Source organism: Panicum virgatum, chromosome 1K (genome assembly GCF_016808335.1).
Source record: "Panicum virgatum strain AP13 chromosome 1K, P.virgatum_v5, whole genome shotgun sequence".
NCBI classification, from domain to species: Eukaryota; Viridiplantae; Streptophyta; class Magnoliopsida; order Poales; family Poaceae; genus Panicum; species Panicum virgatum.
Genome location: NC_053136.1, coordinates 3,764,416 through 3,789,834, shown reverse-complemented (window position 1 = coordinate 3,789,834; position 25,419 = coordinate 3,764,416). Strand labels below are relative to the sequence as shown.

Sequence of the window (25,419 nt, the reverse complement as noted above, 5' to 3'; positions counted from 1 at the left end):
AAGGAAGTCGATCGTTTTCGTGTGTCGCATTTTGTACTTACCTACTGCTTGCAATGTGCAAAATGAATAGGCTAGCCGGCTAGGTAGTAAGCTAGAGTCGTCTCTTCTTAAGACTCTGGATAGTGCCTTAGTAAGTTCTAACAAGCTGATCAGTTACTGCAAGCTGATTCTAAAGATTGCAAGTCATCTTCTAGCAGGGGTAATGACTGACTGATGGGTGTTAAAGTAATCGGTCACAGTACAGTTACGAGAAAAGCTCTGACAAGCTAAGCTTGCTCCGCACTGTTAGTCTTAGGCTTGCCAGGACGAGCCCTCTTCCTTAGCCAAGCCTTTTCCAAGTCTTCTCATGTATTTGGGGATATGAAACCAGATTTCATATATTTTGATTATACAAATGAGGTGTTTGATGCTATGTTATGGATACCTAGGCCATTTAGAATGCCATTGTAGAAAAAAAAATTCATAGCATACAGGATGACACCAGAGTTAGTGATTTACGACGACACATCAGAGTTAGTGACTTAGCATATATATGGATTGCTCTTGTTTTAGTCAAAAGGTGGCACTGAAGGAAGAATACATAACAATCTACAAGGTTGGAGAGTCATTTTGCGATGTTTTAAAATTTCATGTACTATTAACAGATTGTTTCATGAAAACACCCATAAAAGGATTATCGGTATTGCGTCTCTGTTTTGGTATGAGGACACGACTCTTTCAAAACTCAGGGGCGTCCCGGCCAAACCGGGGGCCCAGTGCGAAATATTAACATGGGGTCTAGTGGTCTAATAAAATTAAACAATAGTAATAAATAACAATAGAGCATATATGATATATATATATAATGTATTACATATAAATGGGATATTTCAAGAATTACCGTACTTGTTCTTCATATTTTCTAGACTGATTTGCCAACGATATGACTTGCAATGGAAAGAACAAAATTAATAGATGTATTTTAATCATCAACATAATTAAATGATGAACTAAAAAAATAACACGATGCTCTTAAGTCTTACTCGGCGTTTAGGCTCCGGTAACCGTCTAGGAGTTGCAGTGGCCCGCGGCCATGTATCTGGCGACCGGCGTCGGCGTCAGCGAGTCGACACTTTGACCTCCAGGCATGAGTCTGCTCTGCCTCCGCAAGATTGTGGCACGAGTGTCAGTGCGCAATAGAAGAGGAAGTAGCGTTGGTCTTGCCTTCAGTGTTGGTGATCGAGTCAAGCGCCGAGGCGGCTGCCGAGCGGAAGGCTGGGAGTCGGACGATTGACAATCAGCGATACGATGTGACTTCTAGGTGCAATTTGGATTGGACTGCAAATTAACAAAATTGAAGCCTATACATAAGATATATTTTATATTTTAGGGGCCCTTCAAATTTGGGGGCCCGTGCGATCGCACGGCCCGCACGGGCTCAGGGACACCCCTGTCAAAACTTTGAACGATATGTTTGGTATATTTGCTAATCTTAGTTCAGGCCGAAGCTAAAAGGATATACAACCATGAGAAAATCTATGGCCCTGTTTAGTTTAAAAAAAAATATACAGTACCCGTCACATCAAATCTTGGGACACACGCATGGAGCATTAAATACAATTAAAAAATAATTAATTGCACAGTCTAACTGATTTGCACAAGGTGAATCTTTTAAACCTAATTAGTTTATGATTGGACATATTTGTCAAGTAACAACAAAATGTGCTACAATACCAAAATCCAAATATTTTCACCAACTAAACACACTCTATGTGTATTTATATGTCTCGTTTGGTATGGCTACGGCTTCTCCAAAAATAATTCCGGCTCCGACTCCGACTCCTCTAACAGAGCAAATTTTTTAGTGGAACTGAAGGCGTGTTGAAAAATGTTTCACAAAAGGACTTCTTCAGTTTAAACTTTTCTTCCATGAAAGTCGTTCATAAAGCTCGTGGAGACATGATTCGCGGCTTTACCTCCGCAGTGGAAGCCATTTCCGGTTGCACTGGCCGGCTTCATAGTTCATACACGAAGTCGTCACCTCTTTCGCTGGCGAAACCGGTTATGGAGCCTGCCAAAGAGTTTTTTTATTTTAGTTTTATTTAAAAATATTATAAAGCTTCGGATGCGCTACTGTCACGGGCATTCCGTGCCAAGTGCCACCTTTCCTCCTCGCACCCGGTTGGTCGGCACGTCGCCCCCCCCCCCCCCCCCCCCTCTCCCCGAACACACACGCATCGGTCGCGTCGCGCGCCGCCCGGGCCGCCCCGTCGTCGCATGCATGCAGCCAGGCGGCAGCACAGCAACCCACCTACCCTTCTCCTTCCCTTCCTTCCCGGTCGCCCCGACTTCCGAGCACACCCCCGTGTCGGCCTCGGGCGCGCGCGACGTAGCCCCCCACCACCGCCGCATCCGACGGCCGACCGGCGCCCGGCCGCCGGATCGACGGCGCGCGGGGCCGATGCCTCCGTGACCCCGTCAGAATATTCCTCCCCCTCCCCACCCCCCCGCGGCCTCGCCCTCTCGCAGTCGCCCCCGCATCCTCACGGGACTCCCCCCCTTCTCCTCTGTTTCTTCCTCCCCCTTCCTCCCCCACGCCCTCGCTCGCGGCTGGAGGTGGTGGCCGTAGCGTGCGTCGCGAGGCCTCCGGTTGGTTCATGGCGCTGCCGCTCCGATCCTAGCTGCGCACCGCCCCCGGCCAGGCGCGCCACCCCCCTCTCCCTCTCTCGTGTGAGTGAATCCACCGCGGTTTGGTTCTCTCGCGTCGTATTTTTTTTCTTCCCTTTCTGTCTGCTAGTTTGGTTTGTCCCCCCACCGTGCAAGAGCGGCGGGTTGCTGTCCGGACTCGATCGATCTCGCTTCGGCGGAGCTGGGGCGCGGTTCCGAGCTCGTGATCTGGGTTACCCTAGCTCTAATTGCAAGCTCTGATCGATTGGCGCCTGCGTAGCTGAGTGTAATTTGGTACCGACCGTCTGGTACTCTGGCGACGATGAATTCGGGGGGTGGGGCGCGTCCCTATCCGCGGTGACGATCAGGGAATGTGGTGATCGGTCGGTCAGTGTCCGTGATCTGCTGGTTCTGTGATCAGTGGCTGAGTAACCATCTGGGTGGTTGCCTTCAGGAGCTAGATGTGGGCTCAATTGCTTGCACGGGGCGAATTTGGGATTAGGAAATTAGCTTATGATTGCAGCACTGAGGCTATTCTATAACACGGGAGCTGGTAATAGTAATGCTATTGCATGCTGGCCAGCGATCGAGGGCACCAAACAGAGAGTGCCTTGTGAGTTTTTGGAGAAAGAGTCACGACAGGGGTGGAGTTGCATAGGTGGGTTGACCTAGCATTGAATATGCTCGGTTGCCCAAACAATGCTGTGCTCCTTTTCTGAGTTGATGTAGTGTTAATGTTTGACTGCACGTCCATGTGATGATGTGAACATGTACTCATTGGTGCTACTAACTGCAGGATCTGATTATGATATAATAATGGATATTATTGATTTATAGTTATAGTACACACTACAGTTTTTGTCTCGGTTCTAAATATTCTAGCTAAGTTTCACCTCAATGCTCATTGGAATAAAAGATGAGGAGACCATTTTATTTGGCGTGCACTTTCAGGTGGACTCACTCTCAGCTAAGAAGTGAGAATTGAGAGCATGTCAGTTACCACATTGTATTATAGCTGGTGACCTACAATCTGTGGGCATTCTAGATAACCGTGGCCACCCTGTTCTATCTGGTCATTGACTACAAGTTTTTAGGTCCTTTGCATTTGTAATTTTGTAACTGTTCCAACTCCTCTGTTTTAATCATTACACTAATAAGCTAATGGCTTTTGTTTCCTTAGTAAAAAATGGCGACGATGGTGGATCCTCCGAATGGAATAGGAAGCCAAGGAAAGCATTACTACTCTATGTGGCAAACATTATTTGAGATTGACACCAAATATGTGCCGATCAAGCCCATAGGGCGAGGAGCTTACGGAATAGTTTGTTCATCCATCAACCGCGAGACAAATGAGAAAGTAGCAATAAAAAAGATTCACAATGTTTTTGACAACCGGGTGGATGCACTAAGGACCTTGCGGGAGTTGAAACTCCTTCGCCATCTCCGCCATGAAAATGTCATTGCTTTGAAGGACATAATGATGCCAGTACACAGGAGGAGCTTTAAAGATGTGTACTTGGTCTATGAGCTCATGGATACTGATTTGCATCAGATAATCAAATCACCTCAGGGACTTTCTAATGACCACTGCCAGTATTTTCTTTTTCAGGTAAATATTATTTCATATCTATGTTGTACCCCACACAAATGTGCAGGGTAAGGCTTGGGGCTTAAAGACAACCCTTCCTCAGACCCCGCACAGTGCGGGAAGCCTACGGCACTGGGTATCTATGTTGTTATCTACACAATCGCAGTCAAAAGAGCATAATCTCCAGGGCAATTCTAGTGGGTTTCACATATGGTTGCACTTAGTTACTAGTGTTAGATATAACTGACAATAACTCGTCGTTATCTTCCCCTTTGAAGCACAGATTACTCTATAAATATAGACAACTTCGAATCTAATGTTCTGGAACAATTTAAGCCTTTCTATTTCTTTTGGGCTCAAAAAGATAATCCTACCTTTTGGGCTATTCAATCCATAGAATAGTCCAAATGTGATATGTAGACCCCCCCCCCTCCTCCTCCAAATACAAATTAACAACCAGCAACGTGAGTGCGGTCTTCGACGAATTTTGAATTTCTCAAGTTTGATTTCATATGCGTATGTTGTCACAGGCTCATAAATCCAGTCATTCTTTCATTGGCTTATCAAATGTACATTAGTCATAGCCGCATGCTTTACAGAGCCTAACACTAACACCCTCTATTTAGACATTTAATATCAATCACAGTATGTTTTACTGACTTGTTCGAGCCACATCTCCCATTCCATTTGATATATTAAGGCAACTTGGACTTGATCAGACTTCCTGTTTAAATTAAACAACAGATTTTATTGAAAATGGGATCATCTGATAAAACTGCACAATAGCAATTTTTCAGCTCGATTGCATAGTAGTTCTGCATAGGGGTTTCTGAGGCCACAGAAAGTAATCTCTAGATGAAGTAAAGAGCAGGTTGATGAATTTCTCATTCACTCTAGCCTTAAGCAATTCAGCTTCATTTTTATTTTGACGACATTTGAACTATTTTGTCCTTTCATTCTTGATGTTTGCTACCTACGTTTCACTGGTAATCTAAGATGCTGTTCCTTTTGTTCTTGATTGTAGTTGCTCCGAGGACTGAAGTATCTCCATTCAGCAGAAATACTCCACAGAGACCTAAAACCTGGAAACCTGCTGGTGAATGCAAACTGTGATCTGAAGATATGTGATTTCGGTCTTGCACGTACAAACAGTAGTAAAGGCCAGTTTATGACCGAATACGTCGTCACCCGCTGGTACAGAGCTCCTGAATTGCTCCTCTGCTGTGACAACTACGGCACTTCCATAGATGTTTGGTCTGTTGGGTGCATCTTTGCTGAACTCCTTGGTCGGAAGCCAATATTTCCAGGAACTGAGTGCCTAAACCAGCTCAAGCTCATAGTAAATGTTCTCGGCACGATGAGTGAGTCTGACCTAGAGTTCATCGACAACCCGAAAGCTCGGAGATACATCAAGTCCCTTCCCTACACTCCTGGTGTCCCCCTCGCAACTATGTACCCACATGCTCACCCTCTTGCCATTGATCTACTGCAGAAGATGCTCATCTTCGACCCCACCAAAAGGATTAGTGTCACCGAGGCTCTTGAGCACCCTTACATGTCCCCTCTGTATGATCCAAGCGCGAATCCTCCTGCCCAGGTGCCCATCGATCTCGACTTAGACGAGAACATCAGCTCGGAGATGATCAGAGAAATGATGTGGCAAGAGATGCTCCACTACCACCCTGAAGTCATCACGACAATAAGCATGTCATGATCTTGCACTGCCCCAGGACCTCGGCAGGCACACCTTTTTTTTTTTGATAAAAGCCTACTGTGATGCGATTGCCAATTATGGCGTCTAGCTGTTGTAGCACCCTTAATGTCTGTTTGGATACTTCGCTTGTGTAAATATGATGCGCCGAATAGGAGCGGCGTATGGATATCCATTATCTTTATGGACCATCACATGGTGTATGTATACTGTATATCAGTCGACTGTCGTTATGTTGTATGAGTTCGTGACACTCTGTTAAAGTGAACCCAGTAATCCCATGAGTACTTAGTTTCAGTTCGTATATATGTGCCGAGTTTCAGATTTCAATGGCTGGCTTAATTTTCCGGGTGATATTCTGAGGTGATCTGCTGTTAAAAAGATTTCAATGGCTGGCTTAATTTTCCAGGTGATATTCTGAGATGATCTGCTGTTAAATTCTCTTCACTTCCGGGCGATACAAGTATAACACTATCAAGGAAGTGGAGTACATTTCTGAGAGGAAATTCCTGATTACAAAAGTGGAGACCTCCATTCTGAATTTGGAGAAGCAGACGCCCATATCCAAGGCACATCTGTCCAAGTTCAAGAAGCTGAACTGAACGAAGATTGATCAGTAAGCCATTGGCCATCATCAGCAAAAGCCTACCTCGTTCTCGCAAGATACTGACGCTCCCGAGTCCGCGGCCTCACATTGCAGCCTGCGATGCGACCGCAGGCAGGCCGGCGGCGTACGGCCCCCACGGCGGCCGCCGATTGCCGGTGGGTGGCGGTGGTAGCGGGAGGCGGGGCATCTCGTGGAAGGGACCCTCCTCCGGAAGCTTATTCGCTGGGAATGGCGATACCAGGGGGCGGACGGTAAACGAAAGCACGATCGGGGGCGGACGGTAAATGAAACACCGTCCAGGCCGGATTCACTCTTGACCGTCAGATCTGGGATAGACGGCCCCGATTTGCCAAGGGAGGGGAGGTATCTTTCAAAAGGCCCCCCCTTTCCAGCGCTCCCCTTCGTCCTCCCGCGGCGTCAGGCTCAGCAGATCGAAGAGCGGGGAGCAATGGCGGCGCGGCGCGGCGCAGGCGCGGACTGCTCCGAGGAGTTGAATTGGATCTCACCGCTTCGAATGCTTCCTTTGATTCTCTCAGGTCAGCAGCCGCAGCCGCAGTCGCAGCCGCTCCGTGCAGGGCGCCATTTCCGATCAGTTGATCAGCTGTGCAGACTGCATGGCAGCATCTGCAGGATGGCTCCTTCCCCCCTATCATGTCGAACCAGGGAGGAGGCCGTGGATTCACGAGTTGTCACCTCTCGAACTCTAGCCGCGCTGTTCATGCCGTTGGGATTTTGTACTGCAGGTGGGGATAAGTGAGCAGAGGGCTCTCTGTCCTCTCACCTCTGTGCGCTCAATCATTTCGTTGTTTCTGTCTAATTCTCTGCAAGTAAAAAGGTACTACCATCTGAGAGCTTCAAACACGTGCTGCTTTGTATACTGTTTTGTAATCAACACCTGATGTTGTGAAATTGCAGAGTTTTTTTTTCAAGGTGGTAGTGAAGTGAGATCTACAGTGCTCCTTTTTTTCGTTTGCTATTTTCCTAGTGACTGCAGTAAATGTTTCATGTAGTTGCATGCCTGCAGGTAATTTCTCACTTAAAACGGTGACAAGAATAATGCTTGAATAGCAGATGTTGTGATTTGTGAAATGGCGTTAAAATCATCCATGCTGTTTGAAGTTGCATTCAGTCAGTAATTTTGGAGCAGTAGAAGTAAATAAAAACCCATCATTTGTGCTGCTTGCTATATGACTATATTCTAACATCACTTTATTTCCTTCCTTTACCTCACATTGTAAACCTGAGACAAACTATTTCACCACCACACCATGACAATCCACTCTAAAGGCATCCTATTCTCTCCAGAGCAAAACTCCGAAAAAACCCCGGGGAAAATCCTCACTCACATCTCTTAGCTAATGATAAACTAAAAGGGACAAAAAGATGCTGATAAAAAAGGCTAGCAAGTATCACTGTCTAGCTCTCTTCCTCCAGGGCTTGCTGAAGAAGAGATGGGCTCCTAACAAACCTTCCCTGCAAGAATCAGAACAGGAAATAAACAAGTCAGTACTTCAGACACTTTGCTATGGTTAACTGCATGTGCAGGCTAAACACATGGTAATTTTGGTGTGATTGAACAGTGAGTTTTTTGCAGTTTTTGCCTTACGAACAGATCTTTTATGCTTTCTAATCAGTTCTAGTGCTTGCCTTCATCCGAGGCCGGCAGTCAGCGTTCATCTTCCGCACTTGGTACCGGATCTTCTTCGAGAACAGCCGGGTGCGCCTCTTCTCCTTGTACCTCAACACACTGGCTTCTCTGATGCCGCCACCAGCTCCATTCTCTGGGAACAGATCAATGTCTGCAAGTTTTGCCTGCAACAACGATAGATCTTCGTCAGTAAAACTGTGTAAGAGCAGGTTTACATTCTCTGAAAAGTCTCTCAAGGAGAGATACATGTCATAATATGTCCATATCACAAAATACTGAACGTATCTATAATTATGATTCTTGTCATTTCTGACAGCTGCAAATATTGGCGGTTGCCTGTGCAAATTGCAGAAAATCCAATAGAATTGGGGCTGCAGTTTGTTGCAATTGGTCTATCATTGGACCAAAGGGCATCAAAATGAGCCCAAATGACCCTTTGCAAGAAGACAGACATGTAATCCTTGGCATAAGGTCTTCCCAAAAAAATCTTTGGCCTAAGATCTCCAGGCTCTATTGTCTGTGGCCCACTGTTGGATAATTGAGTTTAACCAACCATAGCCGAATAAAATGGCTGAATTTAATTTACACATAAGTTTAACAGATTTTTAAATGCCTCATGAGTTCTAAGAACGGTTCTTATTAAAACTTCCACAATGGAAAACTTATTTTTTTGGATAATTTTATTCTATGAGTTACTGCAGTACCACTGATACTCTGGAAAGACGTGTACTCACAGATAATGTAGCAGTGCGGTACTACACAGTACTTTGTGCGAGGGACCATCCATTTTTTGGATAAACAGTACCTAGTCTAATTTTACATGTGACTTCTGACGTGTGACTGTGTGAGTGTCCATTTTTACTCTTTGAAGGAAGCAAATGTCCAATTGACAATTCCCTTCTTTCTTATGAAATCTGAAACGAATTCTTTCTGATAAAATCGATACAATATTTCTATCAACAAAACATATTCAGAGAAATTGTCCAATTATATGAATGTAATAAAGATGTAAAATTCAGCTATAAAGTGTCAAAATCTTACTATTTGATCTAATTCCAAATGTTATAGATACAGTCACCGATAAAAGCATCAAAATTATGCTCCACTTTCCTTCACTGCAAGAACCTTCCCCTTTTTTTGTCCTCAGGGAAAGCAGCAACACAACACTGAAGACGCAAGCAGATGGTAGTCAATTACTTACCCGCACGTCGGCGGCCGACGTCGGCGACTCCGGCCCGCCGCCATCGGTGAACATCGACCCTTTGTCGGACCACGCCTTGAGCACCTCGTCGGCGTCCAGCTTCAGCCCCAACCCGGTCTTTGGCGCCTTCGTCGTCGGCGTGCTGTCAGCGTCGCCATCGCCATTAGCAGCCTCGACCGAGCCGTCAGCTTCCTCCTTGCATTTCGCGCTGGGCAGCTCCTCCTTCCCCTTGGCCATAACCTTCTCCATCTTCACCACCTTCTTCTTCTTGCTTTTCTTCTTCTCTGGCGCGGCCGGCACCTGCGTCATTGCAGTGTCCGGCGCAGCCGGTGCCGGCGGTGTCGGCGGTGCCACCGTTAAGTCCTTCACCGGCACGGCCGGCCACATCCACCAGGCGCCGTCGTCGTCCCGCCGCTTCAGTGCGCGGTTGAGGTTGGGCCGAGCGCCGTGCCGGAACCCGAGGCCGAGCTCGAACCTGCCGGCGAGGCCGACCACCATGAGGCTCCTGAGGTAGGGGTGTATGCCGGAGCTTGACAGGATGGAGTCATCGGACGTGGTGGCCGTGTTGCTCTCCACGGTGAGGCTGCCCATGATGCCGTCGAGGCCCTCGGCCGCGCCGGCGGTGGCCTCGTCGACGTCGAGAATCGACTCGGCGTCGAAGCCGTCGTCATCGAAGTCGATTTCGCCAAGCTCGTCGACGTCGACGGTGTTGGGGCTCGCCGGTGACGGCGCCGGGTCGCGGAAGTCCCGGAACACGCTGCTCACCGGGGCCGGCGATGAGCAGTTCTTGGCGCCTGACGGGCTCTGCGGCTGCGGCGACGGCGACGGCGCGGGCATGTCCCGGAGCAGGAATGCCGAGTCCGCGAGGACGGGGAGCGGCGGGAGGAGGGAGGAGGAGGGGTCGAACGCCGCGGCGAGGCCGGAGAGCTGCCGCGCCGGCGGGCGCGTCGCCGTCTTGGGGCTCTTCTTGACGGGGAAGACGGAGGGGTGGATGGACGCGAGCAGCGCGGCGGCCTCGTTGTACGCCTGGTTCGGCCGCTTCCGCGGCGCGCGCGCCCGCTTCAGCGACACCGACGTCGCCGATGACGACGCGTTCGACGCCTCCGACAGCGTCGACGACGGCGACGAGTGCACCGGCCGCAACGGCGACGAGTGCGCGACAGGCGACGTCGCCGCCTTCACCATGTCCAGGTCCAGCCGCAGGCCGGTTGGTATGCAGGAAGACGACATTGCAACGCCTCAACAACAACAACTACTACTGCTCAAAACGATCACTTCGCCCTCGCCTTCAGGGAAGGTGAAATGAACAGCTGCAGATATTCTTGGATTGATTCTACAACCATCAACCCAAGAACACAGGAGCAAGAAATTCCTAACCTAATCAAGAGCAAAAACTAGTATAAATTCACACTTTGCCTCCACCTGGGACACCAACAACACTTTGGGAGGATGAAGTGTAAAGATTCTGTCTTTGCAACGGCTGGACTCCTCTTCTCGGTGGCAAGAAGAGGTGAAGAAGCAGAGCAGAGGGCCAGCAAGAACACAAGAGCAGGAGCAGGGGAATTCCCTTCGCTGAGCAGAGAAGCTGTGTTGGGATTGGGGATGGATGAAGAAAGAAGCTGCAACAGTACTTCTTGGATCCTTGGAAGGAGAGAGAGATTATGAAGAGAGAGATAGAGGGGGATGTGGGGGGAATGGCAGCTGCTGGGGGGAGGAGGAAGAAAGGGTTCAAGAGAAGGGGGTACAGGGTGGGGTTTTAGAGGGCTTGGGTAGGAGGCTACAGGAAGAGACAAGCCACCCTCTCATCAGGTCCCTTTCTCTCCCCCTGCCTGTGGGACCCCTGGCATTTGCAGGGCCCACGCAGAGTTTTGTGCAGGCCCCCCTCTCCGGAGACATATCTGGTGCAATCACGGAACTAGTGAAATCACCGTGCAATCCGACTAAAAAGGTCTTCAAAAAATTCTGAAAAAAATCATGAATGTACATCTCGGTCTACCCCATCTACATATAAAATTTCATGGTCAAATTCATCTTACTCTAGCAGTTACAAAAAAGACAAATTTGGGCTGCATTTGAACGTTACTGATTGTCAGAAAATTTGTCTTTTTTTAACTGCAAGTGTAAGATGAATTTGATCGTGAAAATTTATATGTAGATGGGGTAGACCGAGATGTACATTCATGATTTTTTTCAGAATTTTTTGAAGACCTTTTTAGTCGGATTGCACGGTGATTTCACCAGTTCCATGATTGCACCAGATATGTCTCCCCCCTCTCCAAGTCATTTGTGCTCTTTATTCCTAGGCACTAGGTTGGACATGGTTGTGATTTGCTTGGGTCATCTGGGATTTGCAATGGCTAAAATGAGACCAATTTGCCCTAGGTTGTGGGGTTCTCCAAATTTGGTACCATCATCACCCTTTTTTTCAGAAGAAACTCACAGGATAACTAACTGAAGGCATTTTGTTTCGGATTTAGTTAAGCCTATAAAAAGGCAAACTATATACTGGAAGTTTTAATCTCATATGTGTGCCTACAAGGAATCAGCTGGTACTAGCTAGAGGGTGTGTTTAGATCCAAAATTTTGCAAAAAAACTGTAAAGGCCAAAAGATGGATGTAAAACTTTACAGTTTTTTGTGTTTACATGCGTTTAGTACAATGGCTCATTTTGCATTCTGCACAGTTCAATTAATGCTTCACTGTGCAAGCTGCATGGCTGCATGCAGCCGCTACCCATGCATGCGACGCTGGCCATAATTCCGTTTGCATGCTGCTGCGCTTTTCTGGGAAGGCAAATTACAACTTATCTAGCGAAACAGTGTACAGTATAAATGCAAAACAAATTACAAGTCGTCAACAGTACAATTCCTCACAAATTACAACAGAAAGTACTAGTCCCGATACATAAACACAGGTCATCCTCGATTCAACATATCGAGCGCAACTGAATCACGAAAGGCATTCATGTTTGGACATTCCAAATAACTTGGGGCAGGCTCGCATTCAGGCTGATCTTCATATGCTTCATCAGGCACATAGTTCTCATCACGATCACAACGCCTAAAGTCTTTATCCCTTAACCCACTCCGCCTGATGAAATTATGCAGAACCATGCACGCAACAATTATATGTGTTTGCGATTGTGTCGGATAACAGGGTATTTTGTTGAGTATGCGCCACTTTTGCTTTAAGACTCCAAAGGATCTTTCTATGACATTTCTAAGGTATGAATGTGCATAGTTGAATATCTCCTCTTTACCTTGTGGTTCGTTGGCGTTTTGAAACTCTTGGAGATGGTACTTGCTCCCCTTGTACGGAGCCAGGTAACCCGGTCGGTTTGGGTACCCCGAGTCCACCAGATAGTACTTGCCTGCAGCAGCAAAGACCTGTAAGCGTCAACAGATTGCAGTTAGAAGTCGAAATAGAACTACATGTTGCAAATGTACCTGGAGGGGGATGGGGAAATGCATTGCTGTACTTATTCATTGCATCATCAAAAACCCTCATATCATGTACTGAACCAGGCCATCCAGCAAGAACAAAGGTAAACATCATGTCAAAGTCACATACTGCCATCACATTTTGGGTTGTGATGTTCTTACGACACATGTACTGGACCAAAAGGTTTTGGGACACCACAACAGGTATGTGAGTGCCATCTATTGCTCCAATACAATCCTTGAAGAAGGGATCAAACCTATGCTGCATCAATCTTGGGTGCCTACTTCTGAACTCTGGGTCTCTGGGTTTAATGATGTCAGCAGCAAGTTTGAGTACAGACTTCAAAACTTTATAAAACATGTTGTGAACTGTCCCCATGGATCTTTCAAATCTGTCCTCGGCTTGTCTTACTGACTGTGGAGCTCCAACCATCCAAAGAAACATGCCTAAAGCCTCTATTGAGGTCGACTTTGGACTACTGGTCAAACTATAGTTTTCTACCAGAAGGTCATGCAACCGATGGAAAAGTGTTGGGGTCATTCTAAACATGTTGTAGCATTTCTGCCTATTCAAAAGTTTCCTCTCTACCCATTCCAGACCACTCATGCCTACTGGTACTTCCCTATAGTCAGATCTAGAGCAGTACGTGTCAATATGCATAGCTAGCTGAAACGTACCGTAAATGAAACCCATGTCTGCCCCATCATCCATGAATTGGGTCATCATAAAGTTATCAAACTCCTCATCAGAATCAGCAGCTTCATTTCCCATGTCTGAAGCATGAACCCCGGCCTGCAACAATGAAACATTGACAACTAATTAGTATACAAGCTACAGATATGTGCCCCTAAATGTGCTGCAATGTCAGGATGAAGAACACATCGTCCACATAAATAACATCGACCCACTCGGCATCCACATAAAAACCGACCACATAAACATCATCCACATAAATTTCACCGAACAGACAACAATCATGGAAATTACTTGTTCAAGCCAACTCACATACGACACGTAGTTTAAAACACGGACATAACACACATTGGTTAACACACTAACAGGACTAACTGAACTAAGATTAGCTGCAATGCAAGGATATAAGGGTCTAGTCAATGACCCTAGAGTAGTCCTCAATAAGAGCCTTCCTTCCAGGCGGCATAGAGCGCAGGAAAAAGTAAGATGCAGCCTTGTCCTTTGCAATTTTCAGCACACCAACCCACAGCTGCACATTGTCATCTGTGACACCACAAGCCCTGGCTGCATCCATGATGGTGTCAAGATGTTTCTCCAGCTTTGATTCCTCGGCCTGCTTCTCCTCTTGCCTTTTGCAGATGAAGCCCTCCATGGCTACATTCCTTTGTGTTTGTATGTCGTTGTGCAGCTGCAATTGGGACACCATGGCTCTGACTGCTGGGCTCTTCATCTTCTTGTTGGGGCTGCTTGCAGTACTGCGTAGGCTTTGGGAGCTGTTGCTGGTCCTCTTGCTTCCAATGCTGTGGGGGGTGTGCAGGTCATGATCTTCTTCTGAATCTTCTTCTTCATCACTTGGGATGTCGTCCAGGGGGTTCTTATCTCCAGGAATATAGGAAGTGGACCCATCAACTGCAACACCCATGAACATGCGGTCCAATTCATCCAGATAAATAGGCCAACCGGTCTGCAGTTTTTTCCACTCAGGATGCCCCTGAAATATACAAATACCATCAGAACAGTATCCAATCTGTAGTATGCATACATGCAGGACCTCACACTTGAATGAATAAAGTGCATACAAGACGTACCATTGTGTTAGAGTTCCACCAAGCCTCTGTAGCAAGAACAGAACCATCTGGTCGACGGCCAAGCCCTGAATCAGTGCGCAGTTGCTGTATGAACTGCCACAAACCCTTGAGCTGCCTATATCTGTTCCCAAACTGCTCTCTCTCTCATGCATAAACCCAGTGGCGGCATAGAATCTGGATTTGATCTCTTTCCACCCAGACTTGTTCATCACACCCTTCACGCAGTTTCCTTTATCGATTTGGCTGCAGTAAATACGACAAAAGGCCAGGGTATGTTCTGGTGTCCATGCTGCCCTGTTGATGTCGGCCTAAACGAAGCGTAACATGAGCACGAAATGTACGCAGTGACGCACAAGGTAATTCAGTCAACAGTACATCTAATGATTCACCAGGAATTCGTAACAACAGATCCGACATTGGGAAGACAAAGGGGAACTTACCAGTGCTGCACGACGACGACGACGGCCACCGCCTATGGTGGCTTGGTCGGCTGCCGCCGATTCAGGTCCAGCCGGAGGACACCTTGCAGGCAGGTCTGCGCGCCCAAAGGGTGCAGACCGGCCGCCGTGAGCCGACGCAGCTGCAGTGCCTCCAGATCTGCGGCCACCGGCGGCCGCGGTTCGGCCTCCTCCTCGACCGCTGCATGGGCGCCGCAAGCCGAGGGTTCGGTGCTGGCCCCGCGGAGGAACACGAATGGGAGGAGGCAGGTCGCTTCCCTGGACTTCATCGCCTCGGAGGAGGGCTTGCACCTCCGACCACCCGTGCTCCGAGTTGAGGTCCAGCCCGTCGAAGTCGAGGCGGCTCGGGCGTAGGCTGCTGGATCCGCTGTTGGAGTACGCGCCGGCCGTGAAGCCGGCGGACCCACCTTGTGCTGACGACCCCGGCGCCATGGACAGGAAGTCCCTGGTTCCACCGCCGGCGCCGAAAAGGTCCTCATTGCAGAACCCTCCGGTGTTGTAGTCGTCCCCCTGGCCGTACCCGCCGGCGTTGTAGGCGTCGGCGTTGTAGTCGCCCATGGCTGTCGAGGTGCGCAGGTGGTCGTTGCACCTGCGCAGGGGCTAGATCTGCAGGCGGCGGTGCTGGATCTTTGCTGCGGCGGCGGCGGAGGGGGCGTGGACGGCAGGGCGGCGTCGGGGGGGAGGGGGGCGAGTGGGGAGCGGGGGAGGTAGGGTTCCGAGTCACCCTGTGCTGCCGCCGAATGGATAAGGCGGGGCGCGGAGGGGGGGGGCGTGGTAGGTAGGCAGAGTGCGGCCGAGCGGGCCTCCGATGCGGCAAAAAAAACGTGCCGGCCCGTTTAGATGTGTAAAGGCAAAAATGCCGTTTTTGCAAACAAAGTTTGCGTTTACGCCCGCATCTAAACACGGCCAGAATCATCATGTATGATTTCTGTAATAGCTGCACAGCTTTGATTGAACAGATATTTAAAACATCGTGTTAAATCAGAGGTGCTCAAAATTCTAAGCATGGCGATAAAAAAGAATCAAACTTCTCTAAACGTGGTGAACTTTCAATTGCTTCATGTCACGATTCTCGCCCGGAATCAAAACAATTAAAAGCAAATTATTTATTGTCAAGCTTTTCTCAAGCTTGTTTGGTCTTTTGTTTTTTATTGATTGTCTATTGGTAACCACGTGACTGATCAATAATATTTCTTCTGGAGACGGCACTGGCCAATGAAACATGGGAGTAAACATTACTTAATGGCATCCTCTTTTGTACTAATACACATTTTGTCGCCATGCTTCTTGTGCCGTATGAAAAGCAAGGCTTTGAAGGTTTCCTCCCATTTTTTTTTTTGTAGAAATGTCAAGTTTCACGCTTGTCCTGATGCATGCTACCTCCATGTCTGTGTATGTGCAGATGTTAAATATACTAGTTTGTTAATTCAGTGTCCCATAGTAATAATCGTATGATTTAGCATTTATTTGTGAAAGTATAATTTAATATTTGTTCTGATGATCTTTCTCTAGTGGACTGGTATAATTATATTGCAATAGCATTTGTTTAAACTAGTTTGTTGTCATTTTGTATGAAGTATATACATGCTTCTGGACGATTGCATCAATAGATTCAGCACTGAGTATGAATTGTTCTACCCCTTTTTTTCTCTCTTCGGGTTAGAGGACAAAGAACAACCTGGGATCCAACCAAGCGCGATCATTTGCTAAATGTAGGTGCAGGAAATGAGATTCAAGATTCTAATTGTATACTACACTTATAGATTCTTATACGAAGGGTATCTGGAGCCTGTTTCCATTTATCAAGAAATGCACCGTATTTTTAATAATATTTGTCCCTATTGTCAGGGGTAGTAGTTTCAAAATTAGTGGTCCATGGAGGAAGACAGGAGTACACACAGTTATGTGCATGTTTATAAATTTGTGAAAGAACTTTTACATCATCAAAAAAATTATTAAATAATGGTAACTTTTATTGACATCGAGAAAGTGTTTATCTAACCACATGTTTTGAAGATTGTATCAAACGGCGGATAAATCAAGCTGAAAATGATGCTAAATTTGTTGCCATCACACATCAATTCAGACAATGTATGGATATTTTGGGCTGAACCAAATGATTCTGAGCTTGTGGTGGCAAAAACATTTGTTTATATCCTACCTAATAAAAACCATATGCCTTGCCTTGTGAGTTGTAAGTTGTAACCACCAAAAGCAAACCGGAGGGGCATTTTAGGAAACAGCCGAGCTAGGGCGCTTTTAAGCTCCTGATTTCCGATCCCATCCACCCCAACGGAAAAGACCCCATGATTTTCTCTTATCCGCTGACATGGCGTGCTCCCATTGGTCGCGCCGGATTCTCGGGCCTACGTGGCGCGCTCTTTATCGGCTCGGCAACCTTTTCACGTGAAGCTAAGCGCGGGGCCCGCAGGATCTTGGAAGCTTGTATGTTCATGGCTGATGGCGATTGGTCCAGCACAAAGAGCAACAGTGCTACGCACACACAAGCCGCTCACCTCTTGCACCTCCATTTTCCATTTCGTGGAAGAATTTGGGGGGTGTGCAAAAATGTTTGGGTCCCTCTTAATCCAGATAAGCTTTGCATATCGAAAGTTTGCGTCACAACATTCGATTGCGAATGGGCCACGAGTTGCATTGCATCTCCTGGCGCCCTTGAATTTGTCAGTGAAAGTCGGGAGTTCCGGTGCTATTTCTGTCAGCGATAGCGGCGCCGTGAGCGGAGTTTTCTCCATATGCGCGTAGCACCTCCCTTCTTACTTTTTGGACTCTTGCCTCATACTTGCGAAGTAGGATGTGTGGTTGCGATGCCCCATACGTTGTGTCCCCGAGGTTCAGTCACTAATGATAGAGGAGAGGGGCCAATTGAGGCATTCCCAACCAACCAAATTAATCTTGGCTCATTGTTTAGGATGAGGTTTTTTTTTTCCTTTGTCCCTGGTAGGGCCAGCCTAGCTGCAGGATCTTTGTTGCAAGATATTTTATTTTTACATCAAAAGTGTCGCTTTGTGGTTGGTGGCTCATTTTTAGAAATTCTTAGAGCTAGGGATCAAGTCACTCGATATTGTGGAATCAGCATGCACAGTTCCTCAACTATTATAATTGATAACTGATAGCACATGCATAATAGCAAAAGCCAAACTGATTAGAAATCAACAATATGGTATGTTTTGTGTATTAAAAAAATAGAACATACTTGATTTGCAAATATAACTTGATCTAGTTAAGTGCATGTACATTATTAGCCTTTTATTTACCTTTTGAGATATTTATGTGGCAGAAGATAAATATCTCTTTAGCGGTGTTGCCACCAAAATTCCAACACGACATGCAGTAGTTTTACAAAATCCTGAATGGTCAGGATGTATCAGCCAATCATAGTACACGGTCTGCAAAGGGATTCAGATAGGCTCATCATCAAGCTGCTGTGTCTAGAACAGCTAGAACCTACTGTCTAACAGATGTGTGTTGCATTTGTGGCCAGCTATTTCTAGATGTTTTGTCTGTTTTGTAGTGGTCGTACTAGGCTTCTTTTACGGCTCTCCTTTGTTGATGACGTATGTGCGAACATCTTCTCCAAGGGCCACAAAATTTAAATGGATAGGAGAAAAGGAGACATATATACTTTTTTTTTCATTTATCCAGCGACGGCGATACATTTCTCTGAACATATCGTAATAAACTATCTCCTAGAGATACATTTGCGGAGATAATTGTACTGGAAAAACAGAATATTTAGTTCAACATCCACTAACAACATTTATATATATGAACATATCGTAATAAACTAGCTTCATGTCTTCATTTTGTTGTATTTAATTATGCTTATCAAATACATTACTATACTACTGCCCCTTTTTTGCGATATACTATACTACTATCCTTACAAAACAAAGAAATACATTACACCACCGGAAACCGAAAAACCAATTTAGTATCTTTTTGAAGGCCATACTGATGTCCAGTAATAATGCTACACACATGAAAAGAGGGGGGAAAAAAGAGAAAATAATAATACACTCACGCGTCTCGGATGAGTCGGTACGCGCTTATCCGTAGGACACGAGTACATGTACTTGTGGACATATACTCACTTGCTGCATTTGACCACCAGCTAGCTAGATTGGATATTTCAAGCTAGGTACCAAGCTTGTGAGAAGATTTCCCATACGGAAAATATCATGGCGATATGCGTGCATGGCGGTTAGATGATTGTCGCTATAGCGCCAAATGAATTAAGTGAGATCCGTGGCATGGCGAAGGGCGAGAGGTGTATGGCGGCACGAGCCCTTGCCCAAATGGTGGTACCACGGCGGATGGGGGGCCACAAGAAAACAAGAGGGAAATGAGGGCATGTCTGGGGTGGAAATGCTCAGATTTGGGCTTTGCCAGAGGCAGCCAGACAGAGAAAACAACGTTGCTAGCTCGAGCCTGAGCAGAAGAGCCAGAGGTGACCACACCCTAATACTAACAACACAGCATGTGTGCAGAGAATTATTGTAGCAAGTGTCATCTATTTCTGTATGTAGATCTTTTATTTGGAGAAATAATTAAAGAGGAAGGAGAAAAGGAAATGGAAACTGGAGTGCTGTAATATGTATGAGCTGGATAACAGCAGTCTGCAGTTTGATGGTGAATTTTTATCTTTCAAAAAAACGATGAATTATATTTGACCATATGTGACCTTAATTTGTGCCAGTTTAAATTTCCTTTCACCAGATCGCACTTTTTGTTACACGAAATAGCTCCTGCAGGCTGCAACAGCAGTAGTGGTTTTAGCAGCAGCCGTGCAAGTAGTTTGCATGATCTTTGGAAAAGAAAAAAAGAAGAGTAAATTGCACCTCAGGTCCCCAAACTTGTAGTGAAGTTCCGCTTAGGTCCCTAAACTCTCAAATCGTCCATCTGAGTCCCTAAAGTACATTAAGTGTTTCACGGGGGGTCCCAAACGCGTCATGCGTGCATCCGAAGCCGACGTGGCATGCCACATGGCGCCACTGTAGCGAATATTTGCAAAAAAGACTCTAAATTTTTTTATCTTCTCATATTTAGTCATTTCTCTCTCCCTCTCTCTCCCTCACCAATCTCTCTCTCTCCGCATCCTCCCGGCGCCACCATCCCCTCCGGCCGCCGCGCCACCTTCTGCCCCTGCTGCAGCCCCTGCAGGCCGCCGTCGTGCCTCCTTCTGCCCCTACTGCCGCCCCCGCAGGCCGTCGCCGCACCTCACCCACCGCCGCACAGGCTGCACGGGCCTCCTCACCGAGCACGCTGCCGCGCGGCCTGCTGGGCATCGCCGCTGCACCCCGGCCATAGCACGCACCTATGCGCGCCCGCGCGAGCCTCACCGAGTCGCCCTGCTCCTGCTCCGCCTCCGCCCACCGGCCTGCACGCCCGTGTGCCCTGCGTTGCGTCGCGCTGCATGCTGGCCGCCGCCGCCGTGCCTCGGCCACAGCGCGCGCCGTGGCGCTTGCAGGCTGGCGTGCGCACGAGCCTCGCCGCGCCGCGCCGCCTTGCTCCTACTCCACCCCAGCGCATCGCCCTGCACGCCCGCTCGCCCTGCTCCGCGCACTGACCTGCATCCCGCATGCCGATTCCCGGTGAGGAGAGTCGCCGACGGTGGGGGCCTGTAGGGGAGAAGAGAGAGGGGCTCAAGGGCTACCTCTGGGTGGGCTCGGTTCGTCGGGAGATGGCCGGAGTGGGGCTCGTCAGCGTGGAGCAGATCTCCGGCGAGGGTGGTGCACGGCGTGGTGGTCTCCGGTGAAGGGGAGCAGCGGTGGTCGGGCTTAGGAGCTTCACGAGGACCAGGGCGATCCGTTCCCGGGATCAAATTGGGTTGAGGGAGGTCGGAAGGGGGTTGTCCACGGTGCTCAGGCAAGGCCGGTGGCCATGGCGGGCGGCGGCCTCCCTGGCGGAGTTCTGGCAGGGCTAGGCGTGGGGGAAAGAGTCGGGGAGCTCCTTGGGGGTGAGGTGAAGCTGCCTGGGGGCTCGAATTGGGTCGAGGTGGGGTGGAGAGGGGGTTATGCAGTGCAAGATTGGTGGCCAGCAATGGTGGCCGTGGGGGTGTTCTATGAGGGGGAGGGGCTCAGGGGAGGCTTAGCCTCGAAGGAATGCGCCCAAAGACTCGGCGAGCTGGGGAGGACTCGGCCGGGGCAGCTCAGGCAGGGGCGATTAGGGACGTGGGCAGTGGCCGGCCGGCCTGCCATGGCGCCGTGGCGAGCAGACAGCAGGCAGGGGCACGTGGCAAGCTCAAACAACGCCAGGAAGATGGTTTCGCGGAGAAAACCAGGGGCGCATGGTGGTTTGGCCGGAGGCGCGGCCAAGTGGCCAGCCAGGTGACGAACACCGGCGTACGGCCGCTGGTGTTGGGAGGGGTAGGGACGGGTGGCATGTGGGGGAAAGAGAGCGGCCATCTCCGGCGGATGAGCTATGCGCGGCTCATGGCTGATGGCCGGGAGTGGTGGTGCCGGTGTAGAAGAGGGCGGAGAGGAGCTCGTTTGCTGCCGATGTGGGGAGGGGCAGGGACGGGCGGCGCGTGGGGGAGAGAGAGCGGTGCGACGGCGGCCAGCTCCGGTGGATGAGCTGGTGAGAGATGGGAGAGAGAGGAGAAGAGAGGGAGAAAGAACCAAATATGAGAAGATAAATAAATTTAAGATATTTTTTCAAATGTTTGCCGCCGTGGCACCACGTGACATGGCACGTCGGCTTCGGATGCACGCGTGACGGTTTTGGGACCCCTCGTGAAACACTTAATATACTCTAGAGACCCAGATGGACGATTTGAGAGTTTGGAGATCTAAACGAAATTTCACTACAAGTTCGGGACCTGAGGTGTTATTTACTCAAAAAAGAAAGTAGTCTGCATTCTGGTAGCTGCTGCTGGAGCTGCCGGAGCGGTGGATGGTGCCTTTTGACGCGCTGCAAGGCCTTTGCCGTTGCAGGCAAACCGCCAAAGGCTCCTCTCCTTTGCAGGCTTGCAGTTGCCGCTGTTGCTGGGCTGTGACAGTTATCCTTTTCTGCTGGGCTGTCGCCGGGGAGGAAAAAAAGCCGGCGTGGCCGCATGATGCTGGGCTGTCGCTGCATGACCTGTTCGGCGATCGGCGGCTCGTCCGTCGTCCGTCCATGGATCTTGATCGATCTGATGGGGAAGATGATGATGATGATACGCAAGCGGCCAAGGGCGTGCGTGCTGCCCCGATGCAACCAAAAACTCGCAACGATCGATGCATGTGAGCATGTATATATGCAATGCAATCGATCCAGATCTACAGTGCCTGCCAGGACAGTGCTTGATCATCACCGCTGCACTGCACAGGAAGACACCCAGAGAGAGAGAGAGAGAGAGAGAGAGAGAGAGAGAGAGAGAGAGTTTTGCTTTTGCATTGCTTGGTCCAGGGCGCGGCTGCGTCGACGCAGCACTGTGCGGCGACGCAGATTCCGGCTGCGCTGCCGACGACCCGTGGTGCGTGGGTGCCTGCAATAGTCACACCGCCGCGGAGACGGAGCCGGGGCCCGGGGGGACAGTCGCCGACTAGTGGACCCCACCGCGTGGTCACCGTGCGTCGTCGTCGGCTCCGTCTGCTTTATGCCTGTGCGAACTTCCCACGGATCAGACCGTGCACAAGCCCAGGTAGTACGTACTAGTACACACCGCGGACGGAGGTAGTTGTGTGCTCTCTCCTGCATGCAGGCCACAGGGCCTCTAGTATATACGAAAAATGCAGCTCCTCCTAGGGTCAAACGATATCGACACGGTTTTACTGGGTGAATCTTTAACCCATAATCACGACAAAATTAAATATACCATGTTTCTAATAGTGATGATTTTTTAACCAAACAAGAGAGCTGCCGATTGTATTAACAAGAAGATGAAAGTTGTAGACCGGACAATACAATAAACAGGAAAAACACCGGCTTCGAACACGAAGCAACTCAACGGCAACCTAACATCAAGCAGCTTAACAAACAAGCTGTGTGCACCACTCAGATACCAAGCCAGCACTCAGCTACTGCAAACTCCACAAATCAAACATCACCATCTGTCACCGCGCTTTGGAATGATAATTAAGTACATGTTGAAAGCATCTATCTTATCTTATCTTGTCAGCGTTTGTACAAATTCTACGTTAACGGTCAAAGTCAAATAAAAGTTTGACCCACGGGAACCTAAAACTACGGAGAAGTACTATCTAGTCTGGCGGTCGTGGTTAAAAACAAAAAGCAGAAACAGATTGGCGTGCTCTGTAAAAGAGCCTGCTGCCTCAAGTCTGTACCATTTCCCACGTCCAATAACTTATCACTCTCAAACAAACTGCTCCCTCCATCCTAAATTATTAGTTATTTTATATTTAAAAAATTAATATACTTGGCTACATATATATTGTTTATATCACTCCATCCTAAAATGTAAGATATTTTATTCTATCCTAAATCAAAGTAGTCTAAATCTGTTCAAATTTACAAAAAACGGGATACTAACATATAACACATCAAGGAAGTAAATTACGAAACATTCAGAATATTATTATTTTATTAATTTGGTCAAATTTAGAACAATTTGGCAAATCAAAATAATTTATATTTCAGGACGGATGGAGTAGGTGCTTTGCAAAGCCTATATATTTATAGAAAAATAAAACGATTAATAATTTAGAATGGAGGAAGTATGCAAAGATCCCCCAAAAGCACATCAAATCCGGCCGTCACCAATCACTGGCGCCGAGCAGTGCGAAACGGTGACGGCGCCAGATCTGCCCCTGCTTCATATTGGAGGTTAGGCTTTTGTTTGTTTGCTGTCTGTGTCTTCCTTGCGAAAGGGAGGCGACAGGATTTCCCTGCGTGGGGGTTCTCTTCCGGGCTGCTGATGTCCTCGGCAGTCGCGGAGCTTTCTTCTGGCCGGCGAGGTGTGCGTCGCCGGTGGCGGATTGCTTCTTCCTTTCTCCTTGTCGATGGAATTGCTGATGTTCTTTCAACGGAGTCAAAGCGCTGTGATGTTACAGCGTGGGCTGATGCAGCTGAACCAAAGCTTTGGAGTTTGTAACGATCCGGCCCGAGATAACGGCTAAGATCTACTCTACATTTTGAGTAAACCACACCTGCTAAATAACTCTCTTGCGCTTTCGTCCTCGCTTCGCGCAAAAAGCTACAGCCGGAATTATTAGCTTCCCGCGATCCGGCTATTTAAGATGGTCTTGCTCGCGTTCGGTTTCCCGTATGGGACTAAACTGGGAACACTGTGCCGGAGCTACAGTATTTTTCGCGCTACAGTACTCGAATTCAGCCCGGCCCAACTGGCCACGGGCTGTCACAGTCACCCCCCATTGAGGACTCGACGTCCTCGTCGAGACATCGAACCAGCTTACCCATACGGGACAAAGGAGCAGGATCCCCTCTCTTGGGCCACGTCCCATACGGTGGGCCACGTCCCATACGTCTACTACTACGATCCCATGTGCCACGCCCGTGGCTGCTAGCAGCCCATGTGTGTCCGTCCACATGCTGTTGGCATCTGTGTTCCCACGCGCCGACGTGCTCATGTACGCGCACTTCTGCCCGTACGTGGCGTGAAACCGCGAAAGTATGGCTCTGATATCCCTGTAACGACCCGGCCCGGGATAACGGCTAAGATCTAGCCTACATTTTGAGTAAACCACACCTGCTAAATAACTCTCTTGCGCTTTCATCCTCGCTTCGCACAAAAAACTACAGCCGGAATTATTAGCTTCCCGCGATCCGGCTATTTAAGCTGGTCTCGCTCGCGTTCGGTTTCCCGTATGGACTAAACTAGGAACACTGCGCCGGAGCTACAGTATTTTTCGCGCTACAGTAACTCGAATTCAGCCCGGCCCAACTGGCCACGGGCTGTCACAGAGTTCCTCGACGAGGCGGATGGAGGTGACGGCCGGACTCCGGCGATGGTCTGGAGGTGTCGGCGTTGAGGATAGGGCTGAGGACTTCCTGGGGTGCGTGCGTATTTTTTCTTTGTGCCAGGGTGTTCTCAATATGGCAGGGATGTACTGTACCTCCTCTGTTTAATACAATCTTCCCTTTCGCAAAAAAAAAAGAACACCCACCACAAGGTTCCAAGCGAGGATACATATCTGCCGTCCCCATCGGCAAGAACACCCATGACCGACCATGAGCTGCCCATCTTATCCCGGCCCTAGTCCCGCGCGTCCCCTAACACAACAGAGGGGATTGCATTGCATGGAGCGCAGCGCGCACACTTGGACCCCTAAACCATCCTCCGTTCCCTCCGGATAACGCGAGACCACGCGCTAAGTTGGCTGATGCTGCTGCGTGTGCAGCACAAGGATGTCAGTGGTC

General features: G+C 48.5%; 3 protein-coding genes across 4 annotated transcripts; 1 reads left to right on the top strand and 2 right to left on the bottom strand.

The window, feature by feature from the left end:
- The first annotated feature begins 2,496 nt into the window (after positions 1-2,496).
- Positions 2,497-6,251, top strand: LOC120649491 (mitogen-activated protein kinase 3). The gene is made up of 3 exons (XM_039926336.1): positions 2,497-2,709; positions 3,827-4,255; positions 5,259-6,251. The coding sequence occupies exons 2-3, from the start codon at positions 3,833-3,835 to the stop codon at positions 5,946-5,948; spliced, it is 1,113 nt and encodes a 370-aa protein (XP_039782270.1). The 5' UTR covers positions 2,497-2,709; positions 3,827-3,832; the 3' UTR covers positions 5,949-6,251.
- A 1,471-nt stretch (positions 6,252-7,722) lies between these two features.
- LOC120649341 (protein CHLOROPLAST IMPORT APPARATUS 2-like) lies at positions 7,723-11,145 on the bottom strand. Of its 2 annotated transcripts, none has more exons than XM_039926225.1 (3): positions 9,402-11,145; positions 8,154-8,364; positions 7,723-8,025 (listed from the first exon to the last, which is right to left on the bottom strand). In XM_039926225.1, the coding sequence occupies exons 1-2, from the start codon at positions 10,629-10,631 to the stop codon at positions 8,179-8,181; spliced, it is 1,416 nt and encodes a 471-aa protein (XP_039782159.1). In that variant the 5' UTR covers positions 10,632-11,145; the 3' UTR covers positions 7,723-8,025; positions 8,154-8,178. The 2 variants fall into 2 exon arrangements, with proteins under 2 accessions (XP_039782159.1, XP_039782089.1); XM_039926155.1 differs by having other exon boundaries at positions 8,200-8,364.
- Positions 11,146-12,304: 1,159 nt separating this feature from the next.
- Positions 12,305-13,182, bottom strand: LOC120651034 (protein ALP1-like). Its single transcript, XM_039928368.1, has 3 exons — positions 12,848-13,182; positions 12,661-12,771; positions 12,305-12,491 (listed from the first exon to the last, which is right to left on the bottom strand). Exons 1-3 carry the CDS (start codon positions 13,107-13,109, stop codon positions 12,478-12,480), a joined length of 387 nt encoding a protein of 128 aa, XP_039784302.1. The 5' UTR covers positions 13,110-13,182; the 3' UTR covers positions 12,305-12,477.
- Positions 13,183-25,419: the final 12,237 nt, after the last annotated feature.